Here is a 12,995-nt window from a genome sequence, read left to right as displayed (position 1 = left end):
TAAACTCTACTTCCTGTAAATGTCATATTGACTCCTGGCAGTATGTAAATAGTTGTATTGTATGTTAGTGTTGTCATGTCGGCTAATATCTGTAACGTGATCCTGCCCTTGTGTGTTGTATAATGTGAAATAAAAATGAAATGTTGATCACAAAAAAAAAAAAAATATATATATATATATATATATATATATATATATAAGGTGGGGAAAAAAAGTATTTAGTCAGCCACCAATTGTGCAAGTTCTCCAACTTAAAAATATGAGAGAGGCCTGTAATTTTCATCATAGGTACACGTCAACTATGACAGACAAAATGAGAAAAAAAATTCCAGAAAATCACATTGTAGGATTTTTTATGAATTTATTTGCAAATTATGGTGGAAAATAAGTATTTGGTCAATAACAAAAGTTTCTCAATACTTTGTTGTATACCATTTGTTGGCAATGACACAGGTCAAACGTTTTCTGTAAGTCTTCACAAGGTTTTCACACACTGTTGCTGGTATTTTGGCCCATTCCTCCATGCAGATCTCCTCTAGAGCAGTGATGTTTTGGGGCTGTCGTGGTGCAACACGGACTTTCAACTCCCTCCAAAGATTTTCTATGGGGTTGAGATCTGGAGACTGGCTAGGCCACTCCAGGACCTTGAAATGCTTCTTACGAAGCCACTCCTTCGTTGCCCGGGCGGTGTGTTTGGGATCATTGTCATGCTGAAAGACCCAGCCACGTTTCATCTTCAATGCCCTTGCTGATGGAAGGAGGTTTTCACTCAAAATCTCACGATACATGGCCCCATTCATTCTTTCCTTACACGGATCAGTCGTCCTGGTCCCTTTGCAGAAAAACAGCCCCAAAGCATGATGTTTCCACCCCCATGCTTCACAGTAGGTATGGTGTTCTTTGGATGCAACTCAGCATTCTTTGTCCTCCAAACATGACGAGTTGAGTTTTTACCAAAAAGTTCTATTTTGGTTTCATCTGACCATATGACATTCTCCCAATCCTCTTCTGGATCATCCAAATGCACTCTAGCAAACTTCAGACGGGCCTGGACATGTACTGGCTTAAGAAGGGGGACACGTCTTGCTCTGCAGGATTTGAGTCCCTGGCGGCGTAGTGTGTTACTGATGGTAGGCTTTGTTACTTTGGTCCCAGCTCTCTGCAGGTCATTCACTAGGTCCCCCCGTGTGGTTCTGGGATTTTTGCTCACCGTTCTTGTGATCATTTTGACCCCACGGGGTGAGATCTTGCGTGGAGCCCCAGATTGAGGGAGATTATCAGTGGTCTTGTATGTCTTCCATTTCCTAATAATTGCTCCCACAGTTGATTTCTTCAAACCAAGCTGCTTACCTATTGCAGATTCAGTCTTCCCAGCCTGGTGCAGGTCTACAATTTTGTTTCTGGTGTCCTTTGACAGCTCTTTGGTCTTGGCCATAGTGGAGTTTGGAGTGTGACTGTTTGAGGTTGTGGACAGGTGTATTTTATACTGATAACAAGTTCAAACAGGTGCCATTAATACAGGTAACGAGTGGAGGACAGAGGAGCCTCTTAAAGAAAAAGTTACAGTTCTGTGAGAGCCAGAAATCTTGCTTGTTTGTAGGTGACCAAATACTTATTTTCCACCATAATTTGCAAATAAATTCATAAAAAATACTACAATGTGATTATCTGGATTTTTTTTTCTCATTTTGTCTGTCATAGTTGACGTGTACATATGATGAAAATTACAGGCCTCTCTCATCTTTTTAAGTGGGAGAACTTGCACAATTGGTGGCTGACTAAATACTTTTTTTCCCCACTGTATACTGTTCACAGCACTGTATATGAAGATTTGGAAAAAGTTGCATGTCAAAATAAATACAGCTCCCTGCCTCAAATACACATGCTCTTCATCAGTCTCTTCATCATTGGACAATGACTATAGGCTGCCTCTTAATAACATTGTCACGTCAGACGATTCTCAATTAAATCTTGTAACCGGTAATCTTGTCTTTAAGCTTACATCTATATAGTTCTATGTGTGCACTGCAATTAGTTCCACCGATATCCTGGATGGGATCCAGTAAAACAGAGCCTAGTGAACTGTGTCATGGCGTTATGATCTAGTTTTAAGCTATAGCCTCTGGTTTATTGTGTGTGTGTGTTGTGTAGGCTGTGAGTTGCTTGTGAAATGCAAGAGCCATGAATTTACATTGTAAATAAATGACTGTAAATAAATGGTCTGTGAAATCAGGTGTTAATGGTGTAATCCTATGTTTTAATTATGATTTTAGTGCTTCAATTTCTGCCCACAAAAAGTTCTGCAGGCCCACCCACCAACAGATTTCTGGCTACGCTACTGCAGCTTACCTATAGGAGGCGTGGTACTGAGCTGGTAGGTGGGTCTTCACAGACTCCACCCATGAACACAATACTAGGCTGTGATTGGGCACAAGACAGGAAATGCTGAGCAGCCCGGGGGGATCTGAGGAAGAAGGGGAGAAATGATGATCACATGATCAACAACACAATAACTACATCTCAAAGCTTTATCTCAGTGTGTGAGGTTATCCAGTCTGTCTGAGGGATGTATCTGAATGATACAACCACAAATACTCAACAATACAATAAACATATTATAATGAGGGGATTCCTCACAGCTCAATCTGTTAGAGGAATATCTAATACTAGGACTTCTCCTCTCTGGTCCCACCCCTCTTATCAGTAAGCTGAGGGTCGCCAGGAAACCAAAACAAAAAAAGGAGGGGAGAGGGGGGGAGAGAGAGAGAGGGGAGCGAGGAGGGGAGAGGGGAGATATTGAGGGAGGAGAGAGAGGGGAGAGATTGAGGGAGGAGAGAGAGGGGAGAGATTGAGGGAGGGGAGAGAGGGGAGAGAGGGGAGAGAGGGGAGAGAGGGGAGACTTACATCCTAGCCTAAGTCTGGTGGTCTGGATGAGGAGTCCCTGGTCGTCATGGCAGCTGTAGTTACCCTCGGCAGCGTGGTCTGCGTGCACGAGGACCAGATGACCATCTGATGTCACTCGGTGCTGCCATGGCAACACGGAACTCCTGTTCAGACGCCACTCCACTGACGTCCTGAAGAGACATTTTGACATCATGTTTACTGGTAGTCAGACTGACAACTACACACACAACTACAGTCACGCACATAAATACACACAACTACAAATACACACAACTAAAATCACAGAAAATAAACAGACACATTAACTGCACAGGGCCAGTTAAATGGCAGGGACTAAGCCTTACTGTAAGTCAAAGGGTACTATGCCCTTAGCTCCAAGGGAGAGGACTATATGTCCTAAATTAAACGGACTCCCCTGTATACTGATACAGACAGCCTCCTAGTGTACCATACCTGCCCAGTGCTTCCCTACACAGCAGCGTAACGTTGGACCCCAGCCTCCCGTACTGAATATCTGAAACTAGACAAGAGAGAGAGACATGTTAGACTTTGTGTCTGCAGTGTGTAGCTACTGTTAGTTACTGTTAGGTGTGAACAGTTACAGTTCTCCGATCATAAGTCTTCAGTCCAGTCAGGATTTGCAACCTACAGAACTACTGTTGGCAGCCTTCAGAAAGGCTTTGACTTCTTCCACCTGTTATTGTGTTCCAGCCTGAATTCAAAATAGATTAAATATTTTATTTTTTCTCACCCATCTACACACAGTACCCCATAATGACGAAGTAAAACATGTTTTTAGACATTTTTGCAAATATATTGTAAATGAAATACAAAAATATCTCATTTACATACAGTAAGTCAATCATTTGTAGAAGCACCTTTGGCGGCGATTCAATCTTTGAGTCATCTTGGGTATGTCTGTATCAGCTTTGCGATTCTGGATTTGGGGATTTTTTCCCGTTCTTCCTTGTAGATTTTCTCAAGCTCTGTTAAGTTAGATGGGGAGCGATGGTGAACAGCAGTCTTCAGGTCTTTCCACAGAGTTTCAAAGGGATTCAAGTCTGGGCTTTGGCTGGGCCACTCAAGTACTTTCACATTCTTGTTCTGAAGCCATTCCAGCATTTCTTTGGCTGTATGCTTGGGGTCATTATCCTGTTGGAATGTAAATATTCACCCTAGTCTAAGGTCGTTTGAAGCAGGTTCTCATCAAGGATTTGCCCGTATTTGGCTCCATTCATTGTTCCCTCTATCCTTACCAGTCTCTCAGTCCCTGCTGCTGAAAAGCATCCCTATAGCATGATGCTGCCACCATCATGCTTCACGGTAGGGATGGTGTTAGATGGGTGATGAGCTGTGCCTGGTTTTCTCCAGATGTAGTGCTTTGCATTCAGGCCAAAAATGTCAATGATTCTCTCATCAGACCACAACATCTTTTGCCTTATGATCTCAGTCTTTCATCTGCCTTTTTGAAAACTCCAGGCGTGCTGTTATGTAACTTTTTCTCAGGAGTGGCTTCCGTCTGGCCACTCTCCCATAAAGCCCAGATCGGTGAAGTGCTGAAGAGACTGTTGTCCTTCTGGCAGGTTCTCCCATCTCATCCAAGGAACTCTGTAGTTCTGTCAGAGTGGTCATTGGGTTCTTGGTCACCTCCCTGACCAAGGCCCTTCTTGGTCTGGGTAGCTCCATATTTTGTCCATATCCCAAACTTGGAGACCACTGTGCTCTTGGAAACGTTCAACACACTTGTCACGCCCTGACTCAGGGGACGCTTATATGTTGAGTCAGGGTGTGTATATTCCTAGTTGTGTTTGGTCATTGTTTGTCGATCTAGTATGTATGGTTCTATGTTGGCCGGTGTGGTTACCAATCAGAGGCAGCTGTCGTTCGTTGTCTCTGATTGGGGAACATACTTAGGCAGCCTATTGGCACTAGTGGGTTGTGGGATCTTGTTCCGGTTAAGGTATGTTGTGTCGTCTACCTTGGACTTCACGTTTCGTTTCCTTGGTTGTTTTGTCGTTGTGTTTAATAGAAAATAAACATGTACGCATATCACGCTGCGCCTTGGTCCGTCCCGTCATTCAACGGACGTGACAACACTAGAAATTGTTTAATACCCTTCCTCAGATATAGGCGTCATCACATTTCTATCATGGAGCTCTAAGGACAGTTCATGGTATAGCTTCTGCTCTGACATGCACTGTCAACTGTGGGACCTAATATAGACAGGTGTGTTGCTTTCTAAATGTCCAAACAATTGAATTGGCCACAGGTGGACTCCGATCAAGTTGTAGTGACATCTCAAGGATGATCATAGGAAATTGGATGCACCTGAGCTCAATTTGGAGTGTCATAGCAAAAAGGTGTGAATACTTACAGTATCAGTCAAAAGTTTGGACACACCTACTCATTCCAGGGTTTTTTCTTTATTTTGTACTATTTTCTACATTGTAGAATAATAGTGAAGACATCAAAACTATGAGATAACACACATGGAATCATGTAATAACCAAAAAAAGTGTTAAACAAATCAAAATATACTTTATATTTGAGATTCTTCAAATAGCCACCCTTTGCCTTGATGACAGCTTTTGCACATCTACCACAGTATCATACTAGTGGATATAGTCTGCCATCTACCACAGGATCATACTAGTGGATATAGTCTGCCATCTACCACAGGATCATACTAGTGCATATAGTCTGCCATCTACCACAGGATCATACTAGTGGATATAGTCTGCCATCTACCACAGGATCATACTAGTGCATATAGTCTGCCATCTACCACAGGATCATACTAGTGGATATAGTCTGCCATCTACCACAGGATCATACTAGTGCATATAGTCTGCCATCTACCACAGGATCATACTAGTGGATATAGTCAGACTATACAGATATATAGACTATATCCACTAGTATGATCCTGTGGTAGATGGCAGACTATATCCACTAGTATGATCCTGTGGTAGATGGCAGACTATATCCACTAGTATGATCCTGTGGTAGATGGCAGACTATATCCACTAGTATGATCCTGTGGTAGATGGCAGACTATATGCACTAGTATGATCCTGTGGTAGATGTCAGACTATATCCACTAGTATGATCCTGTGGTAGATGGCAGACTATATCCACTAGTATGATCCTGTGGTAGATGGCAGACTATATGCACTAGTATGATCCTGTGGTAGATGGCAGACTATATCCACTAGTATGATCCTGTGGTAGATGGCAGACTATATCCACTAGTATGATCCTGTGGTAGATGGCAGACTATATCCACTAGTATGATCCTGTGGTAGATGGCAGACTATATCCACTAGTATGATCCTGTGGTAGATGGCAGACTATATCCACTAGTATGATCCTGTGGTAGATGGCAGACTATATCCACTAGTATGATCCTGTGGTAGATGGCAGACTATATCCACTAGTATGATCCTGTGGTAGATGGCAGACTATATGCACTAGTATGATCCTGTGGTAGATGGCAGACTATATCCACTAGTATGATCCTGTGGTAGATGGCAGACTATATGCACTAGTATGATCCTGTGGTAGATGGCAGACTATATCCACTAGTATGATCCTGTGGTAGATGGCAGACTATATCCACTAGTATGATCCTGTGGTAGATGGCAGACTATATCCACTAGTATGATCCTGTGGTAGATGGCAGACTATATCCACTAGTATGATCCTGTGGTAGATGGCAGACTATATCCACTAGTATGATCCTGTGATAGGTGGCAGACTATATCCACTAGTATGATCCTGTCGTAGGTGGCAGACTATATCCACTAGTATGATCCTGTGGTAGATGGCAGACTATATCCACTAGTATGATCCTGTGGTAGATGGCAGACTATATCCACTAGTATGATCCTGTGGTAGATGGCAGACTATATCCACTAGTATGATCCTGTGGTAGGTGGCAGACTATATCCACTAGTATGATCCTGTGGTAGATGGCAGACTATATCCACTAGTATGATCCTGTGGTAGATGGCAGACTATATCCACTAGTATGATCCTGTGGTAGATGGCAGACTATATCCACTAGTATGATCCTGTGGTAGATGTCAGACTATATCCACTAGTATGATACTGTGGTAGATGGCAGACTATATCCACTAGTATGATCCTGTGGTAGATGGCAGACTATATCCACTAGTATGATCCTGTGGTAGATGGCAGACTATATGCACTAGTATGATCCTGTGGTAGATGGCAGACTATATCCACTAGTATGATCCTGTGGTAGATGGCAGACTATATCCACTAGTATGATCCTGTGGTAGATGGCAGACTATATCCACTAGTATGATCCTGTGGTAGATGGCAGACTATATCCACTAGTATGATCCTGTGGTAGATGGCAGACTATATCCACTAGTATGATCCTGTGGTAGATGGCAGACTATATGCACTAGTATGATCCTGTGGTAGATGGCAGACTATATGCACTAGTATGATCCTGTGGTAGATGGCAGACTATATCCACTAGTATGATCCTGTGGTAGATGGCAGACTATATCCACTAGTATGATCCTGTGGTAGATGGCAGACTATATCCACTAGTATGATCCTGTGGTAGATGGCAGACTATCTCCACTAGTATGATCCTGTGGTAGATGGCAGACTATATCCACTAGTATGATCCTGTGGTAGATGGCAGACTATATCCACTAGTATGATCCTGTGGTAGATGGCAGACTATATCCACTAGTATGATCCTGTGGTAGATGGCAGACTATATCCACTAGTATGATCCTGTGGTAGATGGCAGACTATCTCCACTAGTATGATCCTGTGGTAGATGGCAGACTATCTCCACTAGTATGATCCTGTGGTAGATGGCAGACTATATCCACTAGTATGATCCTGTGGTAGATGGCAGACTATCTCCACTAGTATGATCCTGTGGTAGATGGCAGACTATCTCCACTAGTATGATCCTGTGGTAGATGGCAGACTATATCCACTAGTATGATCCTGTGGTAGATGGCAGACTATATCCACTAGTATGATCCTGTGGTAGATGGCAGACTATATCCACTAGTATGATCCTGTGGTAGATGGCAGACTATATCCACTAGTATGATCCTGTGGTAGATGGCAGACTATCTCCACTAGTATGATCCTGTGGTAGATGGCAGACTATATCCACTAGTATGATCCTGTGGTAGATGGCAGACTATATCCACTAGTATGATCCTGTGGTAGATGGCAGACTATCTCCACTAGTATGATCCTGTGGTAGATGGCAGACTATATCCACTAGTATGATCCTGTGGTAGATGGCAGACTATATCCACTAGTATGATCCTGTGGTAGATGGCAGACTATATGCACTAGTAATCAGGGCTGATGCTGGCCCTATGCCGGTTGGCGCCCACCTCTCCTCTCAGAGCTGGTATTTCTACATGGAGTGCACCAACAGGCCATTCTGCCAGGCTAGGAAGTCTCTCTCTCTCACACACACACACACACACAGACAGACACAGACACACACAGACACAGACACTCACACACACACACACACACACACACACCCACTCACACACAAAAGTGGGTACATTTATTCACCCACTCCCATTGGTGTAAAGTACTTAAGTAAAAATATGTCAAAGTACTACTTAAGTAGTTTTTTGGGTATATGTACTTTACTTTACTATTTATATTTTGGACAACTAGTTACATTTTGAATGCTTAGCAGGACAGGAAAATTGTCAAATTCACACACTTATCGAGAGAACATCCCTGGTCATCCCTACTGCCTCTGATCTGGGGGACTCACTAAACACACATGCTTCTTTGTAAATGATGTCTGAGTGTTGGAGTGTGCCCCCGGCTATCCATAAATAAATAAAAAACAAGAAAATGGTCTGGTTTGCTTAATATAAGGAATGTGAAATGATTTATACTTTCACTTTTGATACTTAAGTATATTTTAGCAATTACATTTACTTTTGATACTTAAGTATATTTAAAAACAAATACTTTTAGACTTTAACTCAAGTAGTATTTTGCTGGGTGACTTTCACTTTTACTTGAGTCATTTTCCGTTAAGGTATCTTTACTTTTACTCAAGTATGACAACGGGGTACTTTTCCCACCACTGGCCAACTGCCCCAGTGACACTCCTTCTCACTCTCTCTCTCCTCTCTGGACTGTAGAGGGCCTCTGGTACCTAGGGGAAGTCATCTGCATTCCTCGTCTGCAGAACAGCATTATTTGCAAACCCACAACGTTCTTCACATTTCTGCCTCAACTCCCAGCCAGCGGGATCTCTGCCATATAAATGTGTGTGTGTGTGTGTCTGTGTGTGTGTGTCTGTGTGCGTGTGTCTGCGTGTGTTTCGGGGGTGTGTCTTTCTCTGTGTGTGTGTGTGTGTGTGTGTGTATTCTTATCCTGTATTCTGATGGCTGGGTGAAATAGAACACCATATAAGAACTTAATAATAAATACTATAATCACTATATATAAAAAAAAAAAGGATTTAATCCATTTTGAATTCAGGATGTAACAACAAAATGTGGCACAAGTGAAGGGGTATGAATCCTTTCTGAAGCCACTGTTGGTTGCTAGGTCTGTTATTCAGAACAGAATACTGTAGGGCTGATGGGTAATGCTAGGTCTGTTATTCAGAACAGAATACTGTAGGGCTGATGGGTAATGCTAGGTCTGTTATTCAGAACAGAATACTGTAGGGCTGATGGGTAATGCTAGGTCTGTTATTCAGAACAGAATACTGTAGGGCTGATGGGTAATGCTAGGTCTGTTATTCAGAACAGAATACTGTAGGGCTGATGGGTAATGCTAGGTCTGTTATTCAGAACAGAATACTGTAGGGCTGATGGGTAATGCTAGGTCTGTTATTCAGAACAGAATACTGTAGGGCTGATGGGTAATGCTAGGTCTGTTATTCAGAACAGAATACTGTAGGGCTGATGGGTAATGCTAGGTCTGTTATTCAGAACAGAATACTGTAGGGCTGATGGGTAATGCTAGGTCTGTTATTCAGAACAGAATACTGTAGGGCTGATGGGTAATGCTAGGTCTGTTATTCAGAACAGAATACTGTAGGGCTGATGGGTAATGCTAGGTCTGTTATCTACAGAATACTGTAGGGCTGATGGGTAATGCTAGGTCTGTTATTCAGAACAGAATACTGTAGGGCTGATGGGTAATGCTAGGTCTGTTATTCAGAACAGAATACTGTAGGGCTGATGGGTAATGCTAGGTCTGTTATCTACAGAATACTGTAGGGCTGATGGGTAATGCTAGGTCTGTTATCTACAGAATACTGTAGGGCTGATGGGTAATGCTAGGTCTGTTATTCAGAACAGAATACTGTAGGGCTGATGGGTAATGCTAGGTCTGTTATTCAGAACAGAATACTGTAGGGCTGATGGGTAATGCTAGGTCTGTTATTCAGAACAGAATACTGTAGGGCTGATGGGTAATGCTAGGTCTGTTATCTACAGAATACTGTAGGGCTGATGGGTAATGCTAGCTCTGTTATTCAGAACAGAATACTGTAGGGCTGATGGGTAATGCTAGGTCTGTTATTCAGAACAGAATACTGTAGGGCTGATGGGTAATGCTAGGTCTGTTATTCAGAACAGAATACTGTAGGGCTGATGGGTAATGCTAGGTCTGTTATCTACAGAATACTGTAGGGCTGATGGGTAATGCTAGGTCTGTTATCTACAGAATACTGTAGGGCTGATGGGTAATGCTAGGTCTGTTATTCAGAACAGAATACTGTAGGGCTGATGGGTAATGCTAGGTCTGTTATCTACAGAATACTGTAGGGCTGATGGGTAATGCTAGGTCTGTTATTCAGAACAGAATACTGTAGGGCTGATGGGTAATGCTAGGTCTGTTATTCAGAACAGAATACTGTAGGGCTGATGGGTAATGCTAGGTCTGTTATTCAGAACAGAATACTGTAGGGCTGATGGGTAATGCTAGGTCTGTTATCTACAGAATACTGTAGGGCTGATGGGTAATGCTAGCTCTGTTATTCAGAACAGAATACTGTAGGGCTGATGGGTAATGCTAGGTCTGTTATTCAGAACAGAATACTGTAGGGCTGATGGGTAATGCTAGGTCTGTTATCTACAGAATACTGTAGGGCTGATGGGTAATGCTAGGTCTGTTATTCAGAACAGAATACTGTAGGGCTGATGGGTAATGCTAGGTCTGTTATCTACAGAATACTGTAGGGCTGATGGGTAATGCTAGGTCTGTTATTCAGAACAGAATACTGTAGGGCTGATGGGTAATGCTAGGTCTGTTATTCAGAACAGAATACTGTAGGGCTGATGGGTAATGCTAGGTCTGTTATTCAGAACAGAATACTGTAGGGCTGATGGGTAATGCTAGGTCTGTTATCTACAGAATACTGTAGGGCTGATGGGTAATGCTAGGTCTGTTATCTACAGAATACTGTAGGGCTGATGGGTAATGCTAGGTCTGTTATTCAGAACAGAATACTGTAGGGCTGATGGGTAATGCTAGGTCTGTTATTCAGAACAGAATACTGTAGGGCTGATGGGTAATGCTAGGTCTGTTATTCAGAACAGAATACTGTAGGGCTGATGGGTAATGCTAGGTCTGTTATTCAGAACAGAATACTGTAGGGCTGATGGGTAATGCTAGGTCTGTTATTCAGAACAGAATACTGTAGGGCTGATGGGTAATGCTAGGTCTGTTATTCAGAACAGAATACTGTAGGGCTGATGGGTAATGCTAGGTCTGTTATTCAGAACAGAATACTGTAGGGCTGATGGGTAATGCTAGGTCTGTTATTCAGAACAGAATACTGTAGGGCTGATGGGTAATGCTAGGTCTGTTATTCAGAACAGAATACTGTAGGGCTGATGGGTAATGCTAGGTCTGTTATTCAGAACAGAATACTGTAGGGCTGATGGGTAAGATGCTACACTGGACCAGTAACTTTTGCCGGCATAAGAAGAATGGCAGCTCTAGTGTTCTCGGGCATGAGCAGTACGTAGAATTTTTAAAAAATAAAACAACTGTGCAATTTTATGCTAAGCAGTGTGAACCTTTCACAGAGCCACATTGCTTACATCCAGGTTAGGTTCGATTATGGGGTAATGGGTTAAAGGTTTGGGTCAGGGGTCAGGGGTCAGGGTTACCTTCATTGGTCCATATCTCTGATTGGGTGTTGACGGAGGAGGAGGAGGAGAAGAGGAGGAGGAGGAGACCAATGACTATCAGACCCCTGGGACACGACACGAGGCCGGGCATCTGGGGAGAGACAGAGAGACAGCCAGAGAGACATCACTGACCTTCTATCAACTTCCAATGACCTTCACTACTGTCAGAAACAACAACACTGACGTAAATCAAATCAGCTGCAAGAATCCAAATGAGTAGATGATGACTGATGTTGGAAATCAACAGTCCAGATTGAAGCTTTCATTATCTCATTTCAACAGTCCAGATTAAAGCTTTCATTATCTCATTTCAACAGTCCAGATTGAAGCTTTCATTATCTCATTTCAACAGTCCAGATTGAAGCTTTCATTATCTCATTTCAACAGTCCAGATTGAAGCTTTCATTATCTCATTTCAACAGTCCAGATTGAAGCTTTCATTATCTCATTTCAACAGTCCAGATTGAAGCTTTCATTATCTCATTTCAACAGTCCAGATTGAAGCTTTCATTATCTCATTTCAACAGTCCAGATTGAAGCTTTCATTATCTCATTTCAATTGGAGGTGGTCTGGTAAATTCTACTGCGGCTCTATAGCCGGTGGTAATGATGTGAGAATAACTTAATTACACTTAAATAGAGGAAGCTTTAGTGTGTGAGTGTTACTGTACCAGCCAGCAGCTATAGTCCAGGTTAGTGTGTGAGTGTTAGAGAGATCGTGAAAAGAGAGAGACAGAGATAGAGAGATAGAGAGAGAGAGAGGAGGAGAGAGAGAAAGAGAGAGAAAGAGAGAGAAAGAGAGAGAGACAGAGATAGAGAGAGAGAGAGAAGAGAGAGAGAGAGAAGGAGAGACAGAGATAGAGAGAGTGAGAGAGAGAGTTTTTTTTTAAATCTTTT

General features: G+C 42.6%; 1 protein-coding gene across 1 annotated transcript in view; it reads right to left on the bottom strand.

The window, feature by feature from the left end:
- Positions 1–2,276: 2,276 nt before the first annotated feature.
- LOC311114278 (ciliary neurotrophic factor receptor subunit alpha-like) overlaps positions 2,277–12,995 on the bottom strand; it is a 36,249-nt gene continuing 25,530 nt past the window's right edge. The window contains exons 2-5 of the mRNA XM_084189536.1: positions 12,078–12,189; positions 3,358–3,424; positions 2,905–3,074; positions 2,277–2,464 (exon numbers count right to left, since the gene is read on the bottom strand). Coding sequence (XP_084045662.1) covers positions 2,346–2,464; positions 2,905–3,074; positions 3,358–3,424; positions 12,078–12,189 — 468 coding nt within the window. The 3' untranslated portion in view covers positions 2,277–2,345. The remainder of the gene's footprint in view (positions 2,465–2,904; positions 3,075–3,357; positions 3,425–12,077; positions 12,190–12,995) is intronic.

Source organism: Coregonus lavaretus (assembly GCF_964263955.1).
Source record: "Coregonus lavaretus genome assembly, contig: HAP1_SCAFFOLD_1828, whole genome shotgun sequence".
Lineage (NCBI taxonomy): Eukaryota > Metazoa > Chordata > Actinopteri > Salmoniformes > Salmonidae > Coregonus > Coregonus lavaretus.
Note: the sequence above shows the minus strand (reverse complement) of the source record. Positions and strands in the feature narration are given on the sequence as shown.